The sequence below is a fragment of the Tachyglossus aculeatus genome, chromosome X4 (assembly GCF_015852505.1).
Source record: "Tachyglossus aculeatus isolate mTacAcu1 chromosome X4, mTacAcu1.pri, whole genome shotgun sequence".
Classification (NCBI taxonomy): Eukaryota; Metazoa; Chordata; class Mammalia; order Monotremata; family Tachyglossidae; genus Tachyglossus; species Tachyglossus aculeatus.
Window position 1 is genome coordinate 29574043 of NC_052098.1, and position 26393 is coordinate 29600435.

A 26393-nucleotide genomic window follows, 5' to 3' on the forward strand; every position below is an offset into this window, starting at 1 on the left:
TACCCCTCATCTCTTGACTTCCACTATTTTTAGAGATTTTATTGATCACACAAATATAGTCTCTTCCACTCATCTCCCCAACCCCCTCCACCATACCCACCTACTCAATAGTTTATTTCATTATCTACCAGGATCTTGCACATTTTTCACTCAAGTGGTATGTTGCCAGCACTACCTGCAGCAGAAAGGAGACAGAAACATTTAGGGGGTCTCACATGGCACCCCAATGACAAGATACCTGAGTCTTTACCCCACCTCCTTGCCCAAAATGCCATCAACCCAGTTCAGTTTAAAACTCAGCCATGTTCCCTCTTGCCTTTTGGCTCTGAGTTCCTCCCTTCAAGCGCCTCTTTTAACTTCTGTTAGGTGTCTGTCAGAGTTCATCATGTAGCTTTAGTCCAGGGGCATTTAGAGCTGTGATGAGGCAGAAATCAATCAGTGGTATTTATTATTATTAATGATATTAATAATTGTGGTATTAAGTCCTTACTGCGTGCCAGGCACTGAATTAAGTGCTGGGGTACATTCAAGCAAACCAGGCTGGACACAGTCCCTGTCCTACATGGGACTCACAGTCTTAATCCCCATTTTACAGATGAGGTAAGTGAGGCACAGAGAAGTGAAGCAACTTGCCCAGGGTCACACAGCAGACAGATGGTGGAGATGGAATTAGAACCAGATCCTTCTGACTCCCAATCCCATGCTCTATCCACTAAGCCACACTGCTTTTCTAGTTTCTTGAGGGCTTGAGTGCAGAGCACTGAACTAAACACTTGGGAAAGTACAGTACAAAAGAGTTAGGCTTCAGGTCTGTTTATAATGATTTCATAGTCTAGTGGGGGAGACAGACATTAAAATAAATTACAGATAGGGGAAATGGCAGCAGAGTATAAGGAAATACATTTCCTAAGGATGAGGTGAGTATCAAGTGTTTTAAGGGTACAGAGCCAAGTTCATAGGCAAAGCAGAAGGTAGAACAAATGAGGGATTAGTCCAGGAAGGCCTTTTGGATGAGTTGCGATTTTAGTCACACACACACATGCACATGTACTCTCTGTTGTGTGCGCACACACACACACACACACACACACACACACAGTGCTCAATCTATATTTAGCCTTATGTATGTGTTTTGACTGAGATTTCATGCTACCACTTTCATATTCTTTAGATGTAGAGCCGCCTGTTATTGACAGATGCAGGTCCCCACCATCGATCCAGGTGTCCGAGAATGAGTATGGAGCAATGTGGGAAGAGCCTCAGTTCTCAGACAACTCAGGTGAGTGTATTGAAAAGACCCAGAACAACAGTAGTATTCTTAACAGGAGTAGCCAGGTATTGGGTGATGAAGGGCACCCCAAACCACATATTGCAAGACCGTCCTTTCGAGTGATTGGAACTAAATATCTTGGTCTTTTGTCTGAAAGACATGCTCAGCCAACACAAATATTACACATATGTCACTTGCCTTTATACAGTGCATCTGTCACAATGATTCAGTGCTAATGGTATTAGAATGTAATCTATTGCATTCAGATTGGCCTTGCTTGAATAAAATTACAGTATTCCTGTTCAAAGTGAACCTTTTTTTTTATTTTGACTATTTTTCCAGGAGCCTCACTTACTATCACTAGAAGTCATTCCCCAGGAGATCTTTTTCCACATGGAGAAACAACAGTTCAGTACACTGCCACTGATCCATCAGGCAATAATCGAACATGTGAAATTCACATCATTATCAAAGGTATGTTTGCCTAGTTCTTCTGGAAAATATTCCCTAAATGCTGGAGTGTCTTGGGAAATGCAACTTGTGTTGTCTTTTTTTTTTTGATCCAAGAAATGAGACTGCAAAAAAATAGCAAATGTAATAAAAATGGAAAAGCAGATGCACAGAATCGGTATGCCCTAACTCTCTCCCTTTACTCTACCTCCCCCTCCCCACCCCACAGCACTTGTGTATATATGTATATATCTATAATTCTGTTTATTTTATTAATGCCTGTTTACTTGTTTTGATGTGTATATATAATTCTATTTATATTGATGCTGTTGATGCCTGTTTACTTGTCTTGATGTATGTCTCCCCCCTTCTACAGTGTGAGCCTGTTGTGGGCAGGGATTGTCTCTCTTTGTTGCTGAATTGTACTTTCCAAGTGCTTAGTACAGTTCTCTGCACATAGTAAGCGCTCAATAAATATGATTGAATGAATGAATACTGCTATCAGAAGTCATAGTGCTGTGGAAATACAGTTGACTCTTGAAAGATTTTCCATAGCCCATTGTTTAGGTTTCTTAAATTAACCATATTTTCAACTAATCCCTTAAACTTATATAGGATGAAAAAAATAAGAGCACTTTAGATTGGTACTGAAAGTGTAATTTTATTGACTACAAATTGTCATTCAGACCATTTTCTATTTTACTGAAGGAGTATGTGTGTGTGTGTGTATTTAGATCACTAGTTAGATGATGTCTAGCTAGCTAGCTAGTTAGATGGCTAGGTATTGCTGCCTTTCAGGTTCAAGATTACATTGTAAGCACCCTGTTAAATGCTGGAGGGTTGGGGAGAGCTAGGTAGTGGGAGCTTAAGAAGAGCTTTTGGAGGAAAATAGGGGGGCCAGTAATAGAATTAGCTGTAGGGGAGCCCAGCCCTGCTAACCTCTCTTCTGGTTCCCAACATTCAGGTCTCTCCCTGGCTCAGCAGCCCCTTTGCCACTCCTCCCTTAAGTGCCCTATCCCCTTGGCATTTTTGCCATTGTTTGGAGGCAGTGGTAGGATAGGTGCTGATTGGTCATGTATTCCTGATGCATGGAATTTCTGAAAACCAACTAGCATTCTTCTTGCCCGAATAGAGATCATAAATAACTAGGTTCTTGTAGGTTGAAATAATCCATGTTCCAGTTATCTATGTTTTTCTTTCATACTGCATTATATCAATACAAGCTTGTCTTTACCTAGGTTCTCCCTGTGAAGTACCCTTCACTCCAGTAAATGGGGATTTTAAATGTAGAAAGGACAGTGTTGGACTCAACTGTACATTAAGCTGCTTGGAGGGCTATGATTTTACAGAAGGGTCCACTGAAAAGTACTACTGTGCCTTTGAAGATGGTATCTGGAAACCACCATATTCTACTGAATGGCCAGACTGTGCTTGTAAGTTTTACTTAGTTTCTGTGATGAAGTGGACATCCTGGGCATAGCTTTTGGAATATATATGTATATATACATATATATACTTATATACTTGTGTACATATATATATATTTATGTATACTTATATATACACACATATACATGGGGAAGCAGCGTGGCTCAGTGGAAAGAGCACGGGCTTTGGAGTCAGAGGTCATGGGTTCGAATCCTGGCTCTGCCACCTGTCTGCTGTGTGACCTTGGGCAAGTCACTTAACTTCTCTGAGCCTCAGTTACCTCATCTGTAAAATGGGGATTAAGACTGTGAGCCCCACGTGGGACAACCTGATCACCTTGTATCCCCCCCAGTGCTTAGAACAGTGCTTTGCACATAGTAAGCGCTTAACAAATGCCATTATTATTATTATCATTATTATTACATACCCATATATATATATATATATATGAACACTTATTTTCCTCAAGTGAAGTTCCACCAAATGTGAAGTAGTTGCATATTAGTTTGAAACATAAAGCAGAATCCTATCCCCAAATTGAATGCATTAACAGTAACTTTAAAAATTCAGAAAAGCATATATGTGGTTCAAGGTTTGGTTTACATGATTGGAATGAGTGTTTACAGTTATTTCATCTTTAGATGTATATAAGATATAAAGATTCAGGTTCATCAAGCCCATTCTTGTTGATGGACTATTTGTCCAGTTATATACTGCATTTAAAAAAAGCCTCCTCAAATTCCTAATACATTTTTGGTAAAATTATTACCTACCTAATATTATTCAATATAAAAAGAAAATGAATTCAGAAAGTAGAACTATTAATTTCTTGCAGATCTAGTGTTCTGGCACTGAATTTCCTTGAGGGCAGAGACAGTGATCCAAGATTAAAGGGATGAAAAAAAGGAGGAAAGGGAATGAGTGACAAAAATAATCAGTCGCATCCCTCACATATCACACACTCCTCCCACCCACCATGTCACACATTCACATACATCTTCTCCCTTTCTCCTCATCTTCCTCTGCCCCTCCATCCTTCTGACTCCTCCTCCATCTCCCACTCCCTTCCCCTCCCACTTTCCATTTCTCCCTCTCTATTCCTGAAGCTAACCACCCAGCAACATGGAGAGGAGTAGGTAGAGGAGTACTGATCTGCTTTGTAGTGCTAAAAATAAATTGCTGAAAGGACTATTTCCTTAACTAGGACAGAAGAGGAATATGTCTTCCAACTCTATTGTAGTTACTCTTCCAAGCACTTAGTACAGTGCTCTGCACAAAGTAAACACTCAATAAATATATCATTGTTTAATTTATTGATCGAGGGCAGCCTTCACATAGCACCATAATAGGATTCACCTCACCAAACAGCCAATATAGGTAGAGTATATGGTACTTTGGAAATCAAACTTCTATCATTAGGAAATTTCTAGCAATCCTGTATTTTCTGTCAATGGCAGTGACCTTCTGATTATCAAGTGTCAGGCTTTTTCAACTACCCTGTAAATGTCATGGTCACTAGAAGTGTTTCTATTGAGTTTAAATCATTTTCATAAACTTTCCTGCAATAGAGATCATAAAATGGCTAGCAAGTGATTTTTGTCTAACTTTTCCAGTAAATCGTTTTGCAAATCATGGGTTCAAATCTTTTGAAATGCTCTACAAAGCAACTCGTTGTGATGACAGAAACCTTCTAGAAAACTTTTCTGAAGCTTTTGAGAGTGCCCTTGGTAAAATGGTAAGTTAGCAATACATACGCATGTCTTCATAAATTTTTAAAATTCATTTTTGAGATCTATTTCTTTTTTTCTGTGATTTTATAATGTGACTTATTAGCTGTACCTTGAAAGCTGGCCTCTGAAATCATTTTCCTGAGTTGGGTTTCATCTCTGCAGGTCTAAATGTTGGTTTGTTGAGGTTACTCATGTGAGCTGACCTGATAAGAATAAGAAATGAAGCTGCGTAAAAATTTTTTCAGGTGCTTGGTTTTACATTTTGGAGCTAAAATTATCCATTATTTAGAAGGGCAGTGAAGAGATGGAGTATGGCCTAGTGGAAAGCACATGAGATGGGGAGTTAGGAGACCCAGGTTTTGGTCCCCGGACTACTAATGGCCTACTGTGTCAATTCATTTGACTTTTCTGGACACCTGCTCTACCTACTTCTTAAGCCGTGAGTTCCCTTTAAGACAGGGATTATATCTGATCTTATTATCCTGAATGTGACCTGGCATTTAGTAATAATAATAATAATGATGATGGCATTTGTTAAGTGCCTACTATGTGTGAAGCACTGTTCTAAGCACTGGGGGGGATACAAGGTGATCAGGTTGTCCCATGTGGGGCTCACAGTCTTAATCCCCATTTTACAGATGAGTACAGTGCTTGGCACATAATAAGCAATTAATAAATACCATTATTATCACACTTCCCTTCCAACATATATTTCATTCTTATACTCAGCATTTATGAGCATATATGTTTATAATATTTTGTGTGTATAATAATATGTATAGCAATCATTCAATCGATGGTACTTATTATTTACTGTATGCAGAACACTGTACTAAGCACTTGAGAGAGTGCAGAACACCAGAGTTAATATAAACGTTCCCTGCCCGCCAGGAGTTTATGGTCTAGAGAAGAAGACAGGCATGAATATGAAATATTAAATTACAGATATATACTTAGATGCTTGGGGGCTAACGGTGGGGTGAATGTCAAATGCCTTAAGGGTACAGATCCAAGTAGGCAGTAGAGACAGGAGAGGGAGTAGAGAAAACGAGAGCTTAATTGGAGAAAGCATCTCGGAGGTGTGATTTTAATGAGACTTTGAAGGTGGGGAGAGTGGTGGTCTGTCATATATGGAGGGGGAGGGAGTTCCAGGTCAGAGGGAGGACGTGGGTGAGGTGTTGTCAGCAAAACGAACGAGATTGAAGTAGAGCGAATAAGTTGGTGTTAGAGGAGCAAAGTGTTTAGAGTGCGTTATAGTAGGAAATCAGTGAAGTAAGATAGGAGGGGGCAAAGTGAATGAATGTTTTAAAGCCAGTGGTAAGGAGTTTTTGTTTGCGGAGATGCAGGGCAACTACTGGAGGTTCTTGAGGAATGAGGAGATGTGGACTGAACTTTTCTTAGAAAAATGATCCAGGCATTAGAGTGAAGTATGGACTACAGAAGGGAGCGACAGGAGGCAGGGAGGTTAGCAAGGAGGCTGATGTAGTTGTAGAGGGAGGATATGATAAGTACTTAGATCAGCATGGTGTCAGTTTGGATGAAGAAGAATTCAGAGATGTTATAGAAGAAGAGGAGTGACAGCATAGCTTAGTGGAAAGAGCATAAGCCTGAGAGTCAGAGGACCTGGGTTCTAATCCCAGCTCTGATAATTTCCTGCTGTGTGACTTTAGGCAAGTCATTGCACATCTCTGTGCCTCAGTTTCCTCATCTGTAAAGTGGGGATTCAGTATCCCTCAATCATATTTATTGAGCACTTACTGTGTGCAGAGACCTGTACCAAGTGCTTAGAAGACTACAAGAGTTGGTAGTTTTGTTCCCTGCCCACAACGAGCTTTCTTCCTCCTATTTAATAATAATAATAATAATGTTGGTATTTGTTAAGTGCTTACTATGTGCCAAGCACTGTTTGAAGTGCTGGGGTAGATACAAGGCAATTAGGTTGTCCCACATGGGGCTCAGAGTCTTAATCCCCATTTTATAGGTGAGGTAACTGAAGCACAGAGAAGTGAAATGACTTGCCCGGAGTTACACAGCTGACAAGTGGCAGAGTGGGGATTAGAACCCATGACCTCTGACTCCCAAGCCTGGGCTCTTTCCACTAAGCCACCTTGCTTCTGAGCCCCATAAGGGACAAAGACTGTGTCTGACCTGATTATCTTGTATCTACCCCAGTGCTGAGAACAGTGCTTGAAACATAGTAAGCATGAAATAAATACCATGTAATAATAATAATAATTAGGAAGAATTGAGAGGATTTGATGACACACTGACTATGTGGGTTGATTGAAGGAGATGTGTTAAGCTGGTCCCCATAGGCTACCATGGGATTTGGGAACTCCCTAGAAACAGAAAAATTCTTCTAGATGTTTGAGCTTTGACAATCTATGCTTAGGATCCTTCAAAACACACACACACACACACACACACACACACTCACTCACTCACTCACTCTCTCTCTCTCTCACACACACACACACACACCCCGTATTAGGTGCTGGGGTAGATATAAGGTAATCAGGTTGGACACAGCCCCTGTCCCACATGGGGCTCACATTCTTAATCCCCATTTTACAGATGAGGGAACTGGGGCACAGGGAATAATAATAATGGCATTTATTAAGCACTTACTATGTGCAAAGCACTGTTCTAAGCACTGGGGAGGTTACAAGGTGATTTGCACTGTTCTAAGCACTGGGGAGGTTACAAGGTGATCAGGTTGCCCGTGGGGGGCTCACAGTCTTAATCCCCATTTTACAGATGAGGTAACTGAGGCACAGAGAAGTTAAGTGACTTGCCCAAAGTCACACCACTAACAATTGGCGGAGCCAGGATTTGAACCCATGACCTCTGAATTCAAAGCCCTTGCTCTTTCCACTGAGCCATGCTGCCCTTCTTAAATAATAATGGCATTTATTAAGTGCTTACTATGTGCAAAGTGCTGTTCTAAGTGCTTGGGAGGTAACAAGGTGATCATGTTGTCCCACTGCGGGATCACAGTCTTAATCCCCATTTTCCAGATGAGTTAATTGAGGCACAGAGAAATGAAGTAACTTGCCCAAAGCCACACAGCTGACAATTGGCAGAGTCAGGATTTGAACCCATGACCTCTGACTCCAAAGCCTGGGCTCTTTCCACTGAGCCATGCTGCAATGATTTGCCCCAGGTCACACAGCAGACAAGTGGTGGAGTCAGGAATAGAACCCAGGTCCTTCTAACTCCTCGTCTTGTGCTTTATCTAGAGAAGCAGCATAGTGTAGTGGATAGAGCATGGGCCTGGAAGTCAGAAGGTCATGGGTTCTAAGCCCGGCTCCACCACTTATCTGCTGAGTGATCTTGGGCAAGTCACTTCACTTCCCTGGGCCTCAGCTCCCTCATCTGTAAAATGGGGATTGAGACCATGAGCACCACATGGGACAGGGACTGTCCAACCCAATCTGCTTGTCCCCATTGCTTAGTACAGTGCCTGGCACATAGTTAAGTGCTTAAAAAATACTATTTTTTTAATTATTATTATTATTCGCTAGGCCACACTGCTTCCACAAATTTTTGCACCCTAGAGACCAGAAAAACATGCTTTTTCATGGGTTAACCAACAACTGGTAGTCTTTCTCCCCTTTTCCTTTCCATTCACTTCTGTGCCCCAGCCCTGTGACTCCATGATTTAGCTTACTTAACAGCTCCCACCTGGATCAGCACTGACTTGGCCACCCAGGTGGGCTAACTAGTTGAGAATAAGGTGGCACATGTTGTTCTAGTTTGTTTTGATATGACCCTAGATGTAAACAGCCAACAACTGTGGTGTGTTTCTTGGATTTTTATATTTTAATAGGAAATGTACTCTAGGTTTCTGATCATTTGTGTATAAATAATTGAAAATGGATTAAATTTTTAAAAGCAATTCCATCTCCTCGAAGCTTTGTGAACATCTTTAATGAGATTTTGGAAATGTTTCATTCTGAAAACAAAATTGCCTTGGGCTTAGCATCCTCAAATGCTGCAAGGTATAGTTTTGGCATTTGGAAAAATAAGCTTTCGATCCCTTGGTAATTAGATGCTAAGGGCAAAATTTGAAGATACAACATTAAGAAATCGATTAGCAACAGTCATAACATAATGCAGCAAACTGGGTAAAAAAAATCCAAAAACTAACTTCAAGAATTTACTCACTTAATAAAACAGTGCTTCATTGTTTTATTAGAATATATAAAATAATTAACCTCCTCTAACTCAAAAACGCCCAGCACTGAATATTCACAAATATTTCAGTATGGCACAATGAACTTTAGAACTCATGTATCACTTATAAACCTGCTTCATGTTTCCAGGGGCTCAATTGGTCTTAATTCTATAAAGATGCAAAGAACATAGATTTGAAAATGGAGGAATAAATAAAAAGGGGGCCTTGGAAGGCTTGAGTAGAGTTTAATATTAAATTAGGCTTTTTCTGTTTTTTCTATTTGCAGGTCCCATCATTTTGCAATGATGTTGATGATATTGACTGCAAACTGGAGGACTTGACAAAGAGACATTGTCTAGAATATAATTATGACTATGAAAATGGATTTGCAATTGGTAATTTCTCTTTTCAAAGTTGCCTGATCCATCTAGCATCAGAAATATTGTAGATTAATGTGTGACTATTTAGGCATGATCATGGAATCTCCCATCGAAAACAAGAGCTGAGCTTCACCTGTTTCAGGACCGAGAACTTGGGTAAAGAAATGGACTATTGTGATGGCGGTTTGCTCAGCACTCCCACACTCTCTTATCTCAATTGTATTTATTGAGTGCCTACTGTGTGCAGAACACTGTACTAAGCACTTGGGAGAGTACAACAGTAAACAGACACATTCCAGTGCTCACTGAGGCATGAAGTGCAGTAATCAAGTTGACAGGCAGGGGTGCAACACATTGTAAATGGAGCCCAGGAGGTTTGCATTTAGTACTCATTTATGGACCAAATGACTGTGTCACAGTGCCATTGCAGTGCCTGTAGCTCAAAAAGCCAGCATCCACTGATGTATGAAGCGGCATGGCGTAGTGGATAGAGCACGGGCCTGGGAGTCAGAAGTTCATGGGTTCTGATCCCAGATCTGCCACTTGTCTGCTGTGTGATCTTCGGCAGGTCACTTCTTTGTGCCTCAGTTATCTCATCTGTAAAATGGGGATTGAGATTGTGAGCCCCAAATGGGACAGGGACTGTATCCAACCCAATTTGCTTGCTTGCACCTCAACGCTCAGTACAGTACCTGGCACATAGTAAGTGCTGAACAAATACCATAAAAAAATGTTAAAAAAACGCTGAAGTTATTATTGCCCACACTGATCAGCTATTTTCAGGATTCTTGCTGGATCTCTTCACCTTGCAAAATACCCTAGGTGATTCTACAGGCAAAAGCTTTCAATACCATTGACATTCCACTATCTCTACTTGTTACCATAGTGTAAACTCCTCGAGGGCAGGTATTATATCTTCCAACTCTATTGTATTCTCCTAAATGCTTAGAACAGTGTTTTGCACGCAGTGAGCATTCAATAAATACCAACAATTGATGGATTGATCGAGTCCCCCACTACAGTGAAGTGTAATATACTAAACTGAAGAGCTGATTGTGTCAACCATTGGAAAAATGATTGAAATTATTTAAGGATCAAACAAATTGCAAATGACTTCATTGAATTATTCTGAGATTTTCAAAAAAGAAAAAGAAAAATCTCATTTGAGTTCCAAATTTCAGATTTGTAATATGGCCCTCCCTCAGTCTGAGAGAATTTGAATATTCAAGGGTAAGTCATCTTTGCCAGAAAGGGAAACTACTCTAGATGGAAAGTTAGATTTTATCATGGCTACTTTGTCTTATAAAGATGCTGGATCTACCCGATGAAGGAAACAGTACATCATTTCTTGTCCTCTACACCCAACCTCGTACAACCCCTATAGATTTTAAAGCAGTAATAGTGTGGGAAGTAGGGGAGGTAGATATTTCAGCCATTGAGTCTGAGGGTAGCAGGTATACTGTGATGTAATGGAAAGAGCAAGGGCTTGGGAGTCGGGGGCCTAGGTTCTAATCCTGACTCTGCTGTGTGAACTTGGGCAAGTCACTTCTCCATGCCACAGTTTCCTCATCTGAATGGGGATTAAATAGCTGTCCTCCCTCCTACTAAGACTGTGAGCCCCATGTGGAGCAGAGACTGGCTGACTTGATTAGCAATTTAATCTACCCCATGCTTAGTACAGTGCTTGTCACATAGTTTGTATTAACAAATATCTTAATTATTATTATGATTATTATTAGAATTAGTATTACTGTTGATTGTCTAAGGGTTGGGTAAGGACTGCAGGAAGAATAGAGGTGAAATTCACTTTTCAATCCCAGAAGTTACCCCTCAAGGTTAGAACTGAGACACATTTCTGGAAAGGCAGAAATGGCTTCTCTCACCAACCAAGGCACTTTGGCCTTCTTTATCAGCACCAAAAATACCAAACATTCTGGCCCAGGAAAGTGATCCAACCAGGAAAAAACATTTATAGAGGGTCAATGTGTAGAACCCTGCTATCCACCTCCAGTTTCTCAGTAAGTGCTCATTGTTTGATTTTAATTTAATTTATGTATTTGTATTGGTGTCTGGTTCCCCCCCCCCCCTTAGACTGTAAGCTCATTGTGGGCAGGGAATGTATCTGTTCATTGTTATATTGTATTCTCCCATGTGCTTAGTCTAGTGCTCTGCACACAATAAGTGCTCAATAAATATAATTGAATGAATGAATGATTTTTTAAAAAGTTTGGCTTGTGTTCACTCACTACAGCAATCATTGATTGACACGTTTTTCCTTCATTTCAATGGCTCAAGGACCTGGTGGTTGGGGTGCAGCTAACAGACTTGATTATTCCTATGATGATTTCGTAGAAGAAATGCAAAAGCAGACACAGAAACCTGCTAGACATGCATCCTCCCGTATCAAAAGACATGAAAGGCCCAGTATTCCTCTGTCTGATCACAAAATTAAGTTAATTTTTAACATCACAGGTAAGAGAATCAGTGTAAAATGACCTGTTTTCTGAGATTCCAAACCTAAAACAACCAAATACAAATTTTAATGTGTACATAGATTGTTGCAATAGTCAGACTATTTTTGTACAGGGGTTGGTCAGTTCCTTTCCATCTGGTATTCATTATTCACCATTTTTTCCTAAGTTGTAGATTTCCTTGGAATCCTAACAAGCTAATAGTGCATTCCTTGAGCCACCGTCTCTCTCTGCCTGTCAAAAAGAGGTGTTAGAGTTTAAGAAACAAAGGAGTCCCAGATAGTCAACCCAGTTAGACCATCCTCACTGTAAAATAGAGTTTGATGGTCAAAAAAGTATAGAGCATATGAAATGTTGTCCTACAATTCTACCTGCTGTAGAAATTTGTTGGCATTTATTTTCAGTCTCTGTGATTCTTGTGCTAAAGGGACAGATCCTCTTCCCACCTTAGATACATTTTAGTGGGTGCTGCCAAGTTTCCAAGTCTTTACAGGATCTTAGATCAGTTATATGGTGGCTAGATGGTAACAATGTGTTCTGACCACACCAGTTACGATTGGAACCCTGTTGTTGATTTCCATGAAGTAACCAACAGCTTTTCACAGGGATGTTTTTATTCAGTGACATTCCATTGCTGGAACATTCCATTATCTCATATATGCCCTATTGTACATTTTTATGTTTTTGTCTTGTGTATTTGCCTTTGAATTTTAGCTAGCGTGCCTCTGCCGGATGAAAGAAATGATACACTGGAATCTGAAAACCAGCAGCGGCTCCTTAAGACATTAGAAACCATTACAAATAGGTTGAAAAGGACCCTCAATAAGGAACCCATGTATTCTTTCCAGCTGGCATCTGATCTGGTTGTAGCTGACAGCAATTCGTTAGAAACGGAAAAGGCCTTTTTATTCTGCAGACCAGGTTCAGTGCTGAGGGGACGTATGTGTGGTAAGATTTTGATTTCCAGAGATCAAAAATAATCTGTGAGCCGCAAGATATGACACAAGTTTGTTTTTTGGCCTCTCACATTCAAAGCAGAACAGATGGCTGCTTCTGAAATAGAACGAAAAATTGTTTTCTGTATAAAATTCTGTTGTATAAAGTCTCCTAAACCTGTGATTACACATTGCTTATGCCACAACTTTCTGGATCAGTTCCAGCTTCCTTCACACACTAGCTATTGTCTGTAGGCTCTGGAGTTTTTCCTAGCTAAGATCTTTGAGTCAAACTGTGTCCAGAGATGAACATTTATAGCATTTTCATTACTGAACTGAGTAATGAATAGGTATAGCAATACAGAGCAGCCAGGTCAAACTCATTCCTGTGGGTGAATTGTTAATCAATCCATCAAAAGTATTTATTGACCACTTTAATATAGAGGACTGTAATAAATGTTTGAGAGAGTACAGTGTAGTAGGTACATAGAATCCTTGACTTTAAGGGTTTACAGACTAGAGGGAGAGACAGCTGTTAAAATAAATTACAGGTGGGGTGGGCCAAGCAATAAACTACAAGTGTTGTGGAGGAAGTGGGTGTAATCAATAGTATTTTTTAATGACATTTGTTTTAAACTCTTACTATCTGCAAGGCACTGTGCTAAACAAGCTAATCAGGTTGGACGCAGTCCACGTTCCCTGTGGGTCTCACAGTCTTAATCCCCATTTTACAGATGAGGTAACTGAGACGCAGAGAAATCAAGTGACTTGTCCTAGGTCATACAGCAGACAAGTGACAGAATCAGGATTAGAACCTTTTCACATGTATTTTTTTCTTTCTTAGGCTAGTGATGTGCATGCACATGTCATTACTGCCAGAAGTCAAAGGTGTGGCACTGTCCATCCTGTTCCAGTCAATCGAGTGCTCAGCCATCATGCTGGGGTTCGTTGTGGGATGGAACTTAACTAATTGCACCTAAATCCTTTAGCAAAGTGCACCCCATGGTGGTACAGCTACGTTTTTGAAGAATATGTCTTGGCCGAAGCACAAGATATGTTTCTGTGATATTCCATAATTAAACTTCATGTGGCTTGCTTATGGTATTTTTTCAGTTAATTGCCCTTTGGGTACATATTATTCTCTGGAGCATACAACCTGTGAAAGCTGCTGGATTGGATCCTACCAAGATGAGGAGGGGCAGCTTGAATGCAAACTTTGCCCAAGTGGTAGTTACACTGAATACCTACATTCTCGGAGCCTCTCTGAATGTAAAGGTAAGAGCTAATCTTAGAAAAGCCCAAACTGTGTTTCTGGCTAATAATGATGATGTTTGTTAAGGGCTTATTCTGTGTCAAGCACTCTACTGAGCACTGGGGTAAATACAAGATAATTGAGTTGGACCCAGTTTCTGTCCAGATGGGGCTCACAGTCTAATGGGGAGGGAGAACAGGTATGGAATCTCTATTTTCCTGATGAGAAACTGAGGCCCGGAGAAGTTAAGTGACTTGCCCAACGTCACTCAGCAGGCTTGAGGCAGTCCAAGATTAGAACCCAGGCCCACGCTCTCTCCACCAGGCCAGACTGCTTCTCTGGCTCTTTAAAATTGAAAATGGTAGTGAGAAATTTGGTATAATCATTATAATACTACCTTGAGTTCATTTTTCCAAATACAATTCACATGAATTCTCATTTTGGACCTCACATGATCCCTTACAGATGGGGAAATGGAGGTCAGAGAGAGAAACTTGCCAATGGTCACTAAGTAGGAGTGGCAGAGTTGGAAATTCTGAGCACTTCAGATATCTGGGCCTCTTCGTGGCTCAGTGGGAAGAGTCCGGGCTTGGGAATCAGAGGTCATGGGTTCTAATCCCGGCTCTGCTACTTGTCAGCTGTGTGACCTTGGGCAAGCCACTGAACTTCTCTGTGCCTCAGTTACCTCATCTGTAAAATGGGGATTAAGACTGTGAGCCCCACGTGGGACAACTTCATCACCTTGTATCCCCCAGCGCTTAGAACAATGCTTCACACATAGTAAGCACTTAACAAATACCATTATTATTAATATTCCTTTTAGAACAGACTGCCTCCCATGTGATTTTAATTACAGAGCAATTGTGGGATTTTTTAGGTAGTTAAAACAATTGAACTTTGTGAGTTAAAATATCAGTTTCTTAAAATTAGCCTTACACTTGCAATCTTATGAGCTAGATAATCTAATCACAAGTACCATTACGGCTAAACCCAAACCATACTCAAAACACTTCCACTCCAAATTATCAAAGCAGAGATGATGATAATAATAATAATAGCATTTATTAAGCACTTACTATGTGCAAAGCACTGTTCTATGCGCTGGGGAGGTTACAAGGTGAACAGTTTGTCCCACGTGGGGCTCACAGTCTTAATCCCCATTTTACAGATGAGGTAACTGAGGCACAGAGAAGTTGTGACTTGCCCAAAGTCACACAACTAAGTGGCGGAGCAGGATTGGAACCCATGACCTCTGACTCCAAAGCCCGTGCTCTTTCCACTGAGCAACACTGCTTCTCTGATCATTAATGAAAATGTTTACAAACATTTGGACACTTATGTGGCTGTAAATAGTTTGAAAACAGATTCTATTTACAAAACAGGTGCAGTTTAAGAGCCTCTCAAGCATAAATCTAAAAACAGCATCTCCCACAGTGGTTAGAATGGTAAACTTGGACATTTACAGCTCTATCAATGCAGTTCTTAAAAGTGTAGAAAAATGTTACACCTTCAATCATTTCTATAGAAGAATCCTTCACATCTTTCTTATTGTATAGGAAACACATCTTTTATAAATCCTGGTGACTTGGGAATCTTGAATATGTCTTGACCTCATGTTCACTGTTTATATGTAATTTTACTTTTTAGCTCAATGCAAGCAAGGCACCTACTCATCCAATGGCCTTGAGACTTGTGAATCATGTCCACTTGGTACCTATCAGCCTGCATTTGGTTCTAGGAGCTGTGCCCCTTGTCCAAAGCATACGTCAACTGTGAAACGAGGGGCTGTCAATATTTCTGCCTGTGGAGGTGAGTCGAAACCTAGGAGCTGAAATTCTCCAAAATATACAGCTAGTGTACAGTGAATAGGAAAGTTTTCCATGAATGTCTTTTTAGCATTATAAATGAGAAAAGAATTGTACCTCAATTGTCATATGTTTTTCCCTTGATAAAAAATGGGTGTGCTCGAGAAGTGTTTGTTGATAAACTGATTGACCAACAGAATAACTTATGTGACAGTCAATCAACATGAAGAAAGATTTTTCGATTTGTAACAAAATCAGTTCCTTTTCATCAAATCTGGGTAACCTGAGACCTTTCAAGTTCAAGCTATACACTAGCCTGACCAGATGTCCCTCATTAGGTGAGACATCAAGTTTTGGGGATTCCATCTCACCACCTGAAAAGACTGATGAGATTTCCTTGGGTCTTGCTTTTCACCGGAAGTAAACCCAAGGGGTGTGATGGCAGCAGTGATTAGACACAGTTTTTCCCACATCTCTTTATTTCATCTCATCTGCTTCCTCTTTATTGACAACAGCTGGGGCTCTGCTTCTATCACTGTGACAGCCATGGTTAGCCCTGCTGAACTGTTCCTTCCCAGGCCATTTCCTAGGTGTTTATGGTGTAGTTATTTGTGATGTATTTTGGGCTGTGCTGGAAACCTACAGAAAATTAGCATGGGAATGAATGAAAAATAAAGTTATTCTCTGCAAATAGAGAAAATGTATTTCCATGAGGAAATAGGTACTGTTTACTAGCTATTTCTCTAGTTTAACATTTTTTTCAAATAATTGTCAAGGAATATCTGATAAATGTATTGCAGGATCACCTCATTTAATCTGTGGGAGTTTCAATGAGTTCTGCATTTTCAGTTTTAAGAAACCCAAGGTTTGCTCATTTGCATAATAATTTCAGTTTAGAAAATGAGTGGGTTCTATATTTTCTCCTGAAAAATAAAATATGGATTCATAATATGTTCAGTGATATTTATTGATTTCATACTGTGTGCCGACTTCTGTACTAGGCACTTAGGAGAGTACATTACAGCAGAGTTGATAGACACAGTCCCTGCCCAAAAGAGCTCACAGTCTAGAAGAGGAGACAGATATTAAAATGTTACTGATAGGGGAATGGGAGAGTATAAATGTAAGAATAGAAGGGATATGTTCAAATGCTTTCAAAAAAGCAATACTTTTCTCCCAACTACATTTCTCTTTCAGACAAAAACAGAAAGTATGGTCAAGTCCTCATTCTCCCTTGGGTTTTTTTTAAACAATATTTAAATTGTCAACCGTTTACTTTTTTTATTCACAGTGCCTTGTCCAGTAGGAGAATTTTCACGCTCTGGTTTAATGCCTTGTTATCCTTGCCCCCGAGACTACTACCAACCAGATCCAGGAAAATCCTTCTGTCTATCTTGCCCCTTTTATGGAACAACAACGATTACTGGTGCCAGATCCATTACAGATTGTTCAAGTACGTTTGCATTCACTTCTATTTTTAAGAAATGTAGTGTTTAAGGGGCTCTTTTATTTCTGATGCTGCCCTCTTTAGTTGAGAAATCTAAATTGAAAGTGGTGTGTTGGTGGTTGTATCTACACCCGAAAAGGACATTATATATTAATAACAAAATGAGGATGATGATATTTAAGCACTTACTATTGTGCCAAGCACTGTTAATAATAATGATGGTATCTGTTAAGTGCTTACTATGTGCCAAGCATGGTTCTAAGCACTGGGGTAGATACAAAGTAATCACGTTGTCCCATTTGGGGTTCACAGTCTTAATAACGTTATTATTGGCCCCAGAATGCTTGCCTGATCCATTCTGTTCACCATCATGGTATGCAGCCCAAAGAAGCAAGCAGATAATTTTCATGAGTGGGTTTTCCAAACAGTTCTCTGATATAGCCCTGCTACAGAGCTTTTCTTACTATCCTGCCATCAATGTACTTTTAGACTGTGAGCCCACTGTTGGGTAGGGACTGTCTCTATGTGTTGCCAATTTGTACTTCCCAAGCGCTTAGTACAGTGCTCTGCACATAGTAAGCGCTCAATAAATACAATTGGTGATGATGAATGTACCCAAGGTTTACCTGGGCACTGGACTGTCAGAATATTGCCTGCTTGAGCATATGTTTCAAAAATTTGAGACATGTCGAAGATGTTTTCTTGAGGGCCTTTCCAGAAAGACAACATGGTCATCAGAAATTTTAGCTCCTGACACTGTAGGAGTTTGATCAATGGGTATATAGATGTGACAAGCAATGTGGCCACTAGAGGGAATCAACTACTGTTTCAGCAATTCCCTGCTTTCTCATTTTAATAGGCTTTCAGGATAGATAATATAATTGAATATGTCTTACCGTTCACTAAAGTACTTAATCCCAAAAATGCACTTAAAATATTTCTTTTGAAACCTTATTTAATTCACTCTGCACCACCTTGGTTTCTGAGCAGCAAATCAGTGATTTTCTTATCAATTTCTTCTAGGCTTTAGCTCTACTTTCTCTGCCGCAGAGGAAAGCATAAGGTTGCCTGCATCTCCTGGACATATCACCAAGAAGTATCAAGTTAGTAGCCAGGCAAGAAAATTATCTATTTCAAATGATCACGCTAACGGGCTGTTTTGTCAGTATCATGAATACAGCATTTAGTTTAATTATGAAATGAAATATCCCCTCAAATGAGAGAGTAAAATAACTGAAATTGTTGCTTTCATCCAATAAAGTAGTACAGGAAATGTAAAAGAATCACTTTAGTCAATTTAATAGAGCACTCCAGAGGCTCTGGTGCTAAGTATTGTCTTACCAAAACAAATTCACTGGAAGCAGATGGAGTCTTCTGACTAATCCTCGGTCCCACTCTCAAATAATAATAAGGATGGTATTTGTTAAGCACTTACTATGTGCCAAGCACTGTAAACGTAGAGACTTCAGATCCAAGAACCTGTGTGAAGGAGTGCGTTATAGTGTAGATAGTTTGCACAGCACTATTCGCACCAGCTGAAACAAGCCAGGGGGCAGGTGGAAGTGTGGTGTACTGAAAAGAGCATGCCCACAAAATCGATTTACAGCCAAAGGGACTGTGGCCTAATGCTGATGCCAAGGGAAGCTGGCAACTATGATTTTTGCCATTCATGTTAGCCAGTTATTTTGAGGAATTTTACTGAGCTGCTACATCATGTGAGATATTTTAGTTGTTCCTTCACTACTGGTGGCATAGCCCCAGTAAATATTCCCCTCCTTTGAATGTGTTTTTCTCTCCCTCTCCCCCTCTCTCCCCCCTCCACACACACCTTGCCCTCACTATGGTAAGGGAAGAGTTGGACAAATGGATGAGAAATGACTACGCTCAACATTATAGCAGCTGGGCAACCTCAATCACATGGATCTGGCTCTGTCCCCATTCTCTGTACCCCATGAGTCTTAAAAGGTTTCAGAGAAAGTGATAGGGTCAGGATCCAGCCACTGCAACCTACTCCTGCAATTGGGAGTTTTAATGATCATGTGATTGAAGTATCCCCAGCTACCCCAGAGAAGCAGAGTGGCTCACTGGAAAGAGCCCAGGCTTTGGAGTCAGAGGTCATGGGTTCAAATCCTAGCTCCACCAATTGTCAGCTGTGGGACTTTGGGCAAGTCACTTCATTTCTTTGGGCCTCAGTTACCTCATCTGTAAAATGGGGATTAAGACTGTGAGCCCTAAGTGGGACAACCTGATCACCGTGTATCCTCCCCAGCGCTTAGAACAGTGCTTTGCACATAGTAAGTGCTTAACAAATGCCATTATTATTATTATTATTATTACCAATAAATACTATTCATGTAGATGATAAGATGTTGATATTGGCCCTGGGTCTTGGGTCAACAAGTCATATAATGAGAAACATGGCCCTGTTACAATTTTCTTCCCTTTCCACTACTGGCAGGTTTTTCATGAGTGCTTTCGAAACCCGTGTCATAATAGTGGAACATGCGAACAAGTTGGAAGCGGATATATTTGTGCATGCCCACCTGGATATACAGGTAAGCTAGGAGAAAAATTTTAAGTTTATAAATTATGAACTTCAAGATAGTTTCAAAACTATTGATTTAAAGCAATATTTCTGATCTGGTAATTTGGTCCTAAGTGAACCTCAGAGGTTACTGTACCCCTGAAACTCCTGCTCTACTTCCCTTAGCTGTCCACTGGTTATTGTCTGGTAGTTCTCCCAGCTGAATGCTAAGCTTTACCAGTGAACATCACCTCACTTCCTTCCTTATCAAGAGTCCAACATGGACTGCCCTTCTTGTGGCTCATGGTTTTTTGTTTTCGTTTTGTTTTCCCCCATCTTGCTAGCCCCCTCCTCCTTGTCCAAATCCACTATATTTAACTGGTTTCTAAGCTGTTGTCACTAGGTTGTCCTTCGCAAAAGAATTTTCCCTCCAGGAGAGCTCCTGAGACTTCCATGACAGGTTGGCTCATTTTTTGTTGTGAAACATTAATAAGGTGAAATCCTTCAAGATGATCTGATGAGTGGCTTTTAATGGCTACTGACGGATTGGGTCATAGTTTGACTAGGTCACCCCTTCTTCTGAGTAGGGGGAGACGCCGAGAAGGAGGGAGGGAGGAGGAAGAGACACATGCACAATTTCTTCCCAAGCTGAAGCATGTGTGGGGAAAGTAGGAAAGCTCATCACCAAGCCTGAGAAACCTCATTTTTTTTTATTTAACAAACAACACACATGAAAAAATATTCCAGGGCTCCTTGCCAGACCTGGAGAAATGCTGCCTGGGCTGCCTCCATCGCAGCTGCCTGGTGTCAGATTGCATCATATGGCTGGTGGGGATGGGGGGTAGAGGGGTGCATATTGGATCAGAGTTCAACCCCTTCTGCTCAGGATTGGTAGATTTGATAGGAATCGCAGACAAATTTGTAAGCCAACCTAATGCCTCATGCAAATCACAACCCCATCAGTGAGCAGTTTCCCGTATCTATGTGCCAAATTAGCCAGCTTGGACCAACACAAGATGATAAAATGTTAGGTTTGATCCATCTTCCAGGTTACATTTAGCATAAAGAAAAGGTGATCTTATAAAACATTAACATGCTTTCTGTGAGTACTTAAAAGTGGCCAATTCTGACAGAGTAAGGACAAATCAAGCATAGATTCAATTTTCCTTTGTAATTTGCTATTGCAAAAATGTTGTATTTTTCATTGTAATGGCTCTTTTTCTAGTCAATAATCTCTGTGTGTTATGGCCTGCTTATATACTTTTTTAGAACTTTTCTGCGGGCTCTTTAACCTAGACCTTTGTGAAAATTTGCAGGGAAAATGCTTTCCCTAACCATTCATACGTATAATAAAATAATGATTTGACCTCTGTGCCTTCCCTGTATTCTCCAATGTACTGTAACTGTGTTTTCCTTTCAGGTGTTAAATGTGAAGTAGACATCAACGAGTGCAGTTCCTCACCTTGCCTGAACAATGGAGTTTGCAAAGATGGTATTAAGGCATTCACTTGCCACTGTCAAGCAGGTTTCACAGGTGAAGGAAAAATTGCATTTTTAAAACTACACTTCATTAGTTCATTAAAGTTCCAGTGACTAAGTAAAATATGCTTGAGAATTTGAGAAAGCGGGAATTTTCTTAATGAAAACGTTTACGTAACTAGACAGATATGCGTATGATTACCATGTTTTTAGGAGATCGCATAAGGTAGTCTATTAATGATAAGTCTAGGCTGCTTAAAATGACTTGGGTCAGTAAATCTGCTATATTTTATTTCATTCACTGGGCATAGCTATAGGGCCTGTGAGGCTAGAGAAGCAATGTGGCCTAATGGAAAAAGCACGGGTCTAAATGTCAGAGGACCTGGCTTCTGATTCCAGTTCTGCCATTTGCCTGCTGTGTGATCCTGGGCAAACCACTTGATTTATCTGTGCCTCAGTTTCCTTATCTCTAAAGTGGGGAAAAATACCTGTTTTCCCTCCCTCTTAGACTGTGAGCCCCATGTGGGACAGGGACTGTGTCAACCTGATTGTCTTGTATCTACCCCAGTACTTAGTATGGTGCTTGGCACATATTGCTTAACAAATTCCACAATTATTATTAGCCTACAAAGATCATAGCTAATCCCCAACCGACTGCTCAAGTCTGTTTTTATTCTTATTATGATAAATCCAGTAAAGGAAGTTCAAAAGAATATTTTTATCCCACAGATATCATGACAATTTGGGTATGCAGACTCAGGCTTTGTTGTAAATTAAAAACCTCATTTTTTTCAGGTCTGTTGTGTCAAGAAAATATAAATGAATGCCTATCTGACCCATGTTTAAATGAAGGAGAATGTATTGACGAAATTGGTGGTTATCACTGCTCATGTACAAATGCATTCACAGGTATGCATCTGTATTCATCCATTAAAGTGTAGCCCCTAAGGGCAGGGACCATGTCTTTTGGTCCTGGTCTGTTCTCCCAAGAACTGTTTAACCATGCTCTACGCACAGCAGATGCTCAATCAATACCATTATTGACTGATTGATTCAGTCGTTTATCCATCTTTTTTCAGTTACTTTGAGCTGTGTTTTCTAAAGCTGCTTCAGTCTTTTGGAGAGATTTCAAAGTTTGAGAGTTCAGAAACCTAGCCAGCAAAATTCACCAATGCCCCAAACAATGATCTAATTTTTCAGTTTCAGGTTGATTTGGAGTCAAATCTAAAACCCAGGGACGAAGAAATATGTAATTTAGTAAACTCACCCAATATGAAACTGATCAACATACAGAATAACTTATTTTAGCTATAGTAAATGCAGTTACCGTTTGATTTGTCAAAAACAATGTGAAAACCACATTGTAAACTTAATTTTCCAAACAATTGCAGATTATTAAAATACCTCGTTTTTTACTCTGAAGACTTTTAAAAACTTAATTTTAGCCAGTAATTGCTAATACAAAGTTATATTTTACTCCCTTCCATTATATGTAGGGCATGAGCTGTTTTTTTTTTCTCCGTGTCTATATTGGTATGTTTAATTCCAGAGGGAAGCAACCCTGGCTAGAAGAGAATTTACCCAAAGGAGTACTCAGGGTAGTTTGTTTCCCTTCTCTGCTCAGGGTGACAAATAATGAACACCTTCTTGTATGTGAACAGGAAAGCTGATCTGACCCTCTCCATCTTAGAGAATGGGTCAGGGAGTCAGAAGGTCATGGGTTCTAGTCCCAGCCCCTCCACTTATCTGCTTTGTGACCTTGGACAAGTCACTTTACTTCTCTGTGCCTCAGTTACCCCATCTGTAAGATGGGAATTGAGACATGGGACAGGGACTGTGTTCAACCCAATTTGCTTGTGTCCACCCCAGCACTTATTACAGTGCCTGGCATATAATACGTATTTAACAAATACCACAGTTATTACTATAGAGGAGGTGTTTGAGCCCAACGAGGTTGAAATGATTTCCTAGCAGTCACACCCATGTTTTGATCAGGTATCAGGATTCGATTAAATTTGATCTCAAGAACTTGGACTGTAATTACTGGCTGCAGCCTCAGAGACCATTTGTTAAAACATTGTCACTCTTCAGTGCATTCTGAAAGTAGACTTTACCTATATACTTGTTTTATGGTTTCATTCATTAATTAAACATGCTTGTTTTTCTTTCCCTTTGGAGGTACTCACTGTGAAATTGAAATTAATGAATGTAACTCAGATGTTTGTTTGAATGATGCTCCTTGTGAAGATGGGATAGGGAGGTTCATATGCAAATGCTTACCTGGCTTTTCTGGTGTCATGTGTGAAGAAAACCTAGATGACTGTCTCAGCAGACCCTGTAAGAATGGAGCTACCTGCGTAGATGGCATCAACAGCTTCAGGTAAAATGTTAGGATTCATTTTCTGCAGCATTATTGGACACTGGAAATAGTCTCAGAGAACCAAATTTCTAGTTCCTGCTCCAGCATTAATGTGTTTTATAGTGCTTATTTTAGGTGACACTGGGTAAGTCAGTTCATCTTTATGTGTCTTAGTTTAACCAGCCTTAAAATGGAGATAATTATACTTGTCCCTCTCTCTTAACACATTGCACTACTGTTAGGACAAAATGAAATGTTCATGAAAGTACTCTGAGATCTAAGGAAGAGATACTATGGACTTCTAAGCATATCACTATTGCTTAATTCCATTTTACTAAGCAAGATTTTTTCTTTCCTCAAATTCTTTCCCTGAAATTGAATATGGCTAAGCAGTTGCATTCTCTTTACCCATTTCCTGAAATGTTAAATACTCAGGTGTAGGGACTCTTGGCTAGTTTGAGGCTTTTAGTAACTCTGATACCAACTCTGACCTTTTAAAGACCACGGGTGTTATGGCTTGCTTTCAGCAGCTGCCTTGATGTTTATATAAGCACACACAATTTGGGCTTTGACTCTGAAGATAACAAAAATTTTATCTATAGGGGTAAGCCCAATTGAAAATATTGATGAGTGCTTTTACACTTGTGCATACATAAAATGCCCTATGCTGTGTTGATGGATTAGATATTTGAGCTATATATTGAAGCGACTGCTCTTAAAGAGCAACCTCATTCTCGGGAGCCACTTCCCAGGCTAGTCTGCTGTCACTCTTTTCCCCAGAAACCTTTAGCTAAACTTCATGAATCTGTGACTGCACCCTTAGACCTTCTTCCCTGTCCTTTCTTCCTATCCTTAAACATTACAAATCTTCCAGCTGAAGAAAGAGAAGCCTGCAGACAGTTTGGGATTTTTTTCCTACATTTGCAAATTCTTTTCTCTCTTTGATGCTCCTACAGAGTTACTTCTAGAAGATAATGCTACCTGTAATGAAGTCCTATCTATGCATGTGGGTGTGGCTGAAAAGATCAGTGGACAAAATGCATTCCATTCCCCATTGTGTGCATAAAAAAGTAGTTTCTACGTGTGCTGATGCATTGGCCGCTTGTGGGGCATGTTACTGTTTATGAAAATACATCTTGGTAGCTCCTTGTGGTCAGGGACTGTCACCTTTACTGTTGTACTTTCCCAAGTGCTTAGTACAGTTCTCTGCACACTGTAAGCCCTAAATAAATACGATTGAAAGAGAAGCAGCATGGCATAGTGGAAAGAGCATGAGCTCGGGAGTCAGAGGCTGTGGGTTCTAATTTCGGCTCCACCACTTGTCAGCTGTGTGACTTTGGGCAAGTCATTTAGCTTCTCTGTGTCTGTTACCTCATCTTTAAAATGGGGATTAAGACTGTAAACCTTGCATGGGACAACCTGATTACCTTGTATCTACTCCAGCGCTTAGAACAGTGCTTGGCACATAGTAAGTGCTTAACGAATGCTATCCTTCTTATTATTATTATTATTATGAGTTTAGCCAAATTATGAGGAATTTTGCCATGGCTGTCCACCCCACAAGGCACCCTAGATGATTTTTTGGGTAGAAACCTTCACCGCTGATGGCCTAGCCCCATCAGGCATTCCCTTACTTCTGACTGTTTCACCTCTCCACTGTGATGAGGCGTGGACTAGAATTTATAGGGATGATGTAGGTAGCAGAAATGATGAGTGCTTTAATTCCTTTTCCAATAAAATCTCTAATTGTGTATTGTTCTTCCTAAATGTAAGCTGGTGGACAACCTGGATTTTCTTTAGGCTAATTGCTTGGCAACTTTATAACAATTAAGAATTATCTGCATGTTTCCTTGTGTCTAGCCTTATGACCACAGGCATCAGAGTATAATAGTCCCTGGGTGAATGTGTCAGACTTTTGATAATACTCATAGCCTGGTGAGTGAGAATAATTTCTCAGTAGATTGGAAGTATATTCTAACACAGGCTTCCAGATCCCTTGTTGCATTTTCAAGCACAGTGGCATACGATCAGTTGAACAGGACTAGACCACCACATCTAGCTGTACTCTGACATGATGGGGAAAGATGCCTTCCACTCTGACTCAACCAATTTTATTTTGGAGCAATTGCCAGAGTCCAGGATTATAGATGATGTGAATTCATTCGTTCATTCAGTCTATACTGTATTAAGCACTTGGGAAAGTACAAAATAACAATAAACAGACATATTCCCTGCCCACAACAAGGTTACAGTCTAGAGGGGGAGACAGACATTAATATAAATTAATAAATTACAGATAATAATGTTGGTATTTGTTAAGCACTTACTATGTGCCAAGCACTGTTCTAAATACTGGGGTAGATACAAGGTCATCAGATTGTCCCACATGGAGCTCACAGTCTTAATCCCCATTTTACAGATGAGGTACCTGAAGCCCAGGGAAGTTAAGTGACTTGCTCAAAGTCACACAGCTGACAAGTGGCAGAGCCGGGTTTAGAACCTATGACCTCTGACTCCCAAGCCCGTGCTTTTTCCACTAAGCCACATGAAGGTCCTTTGTACAGTCTATTCAAACCATATAATGATCCTGGTGTTTCTACATTTTTTTCTGTATCTGCAAAGGTCATATCTACTGTATTAAGTTTTGGTCTGAAGCAACCTTTGCAATTTAGGGAGAGTATATATA

The 26393-nt window shown here is 40.2% G+C and overlaps 1 protein-coding gene across 1 annotated transcript in view; it reads left to right on the plus strand.

The window, feature by feature from the left end:
• The window catches only part of SVEP1 (sushi, von Willebrand factor type A, EGF and pentraxin domain containing 1), a 230078-nt gene that overhangs the window by 112366 nt on the left and 91319 nt on the right, over nt 1-26393 (plus strand). Inside the window, exons 10-24 of the mRNA XM_038769610.1 lie at nt 1172-1279; nt 1613-1744; nt 2959-3153; nt 4762-4883; nt 9342-9450; nt 11731-11907; nt 12621-12854; nt 13955-14116; nt 15741-15902; nt 17190-17351; nt 18369-18460; nt 19804-19900; nt 21290-21403; nt 22144-22257; nt 23527-23728. Of these exons, the coding sequence (XP_038625538.1) occupies nt 1172-1279; nt 1613-1744; nt 2959-3153; nt 4762-4883; nt 9342-9450; nt 11731-11907; nt 12621-12854; nt 13955-14116; nt 15741-15902; nt 17190-17351; nt 18369-18460; nt 19804-19900; nt 21290-21403; nt 22144-22257; nt 23527-23728 (2182 nt within the window). The remainder of the gene's footprint in view (nt 1-1171; nt 1280-1612; nt 1745-2958; nt 3154-4761; nt 4884-9341; nt 9451-11730; nt 11908-12620; nt 12855-13954; nt 14117-15740; nt 15903-17189; nt 17352-18368; nt 18461-19803; nt 19901-21289; nt 21404-22143; nt 22258-23526; nt 23729-26393) is intronic.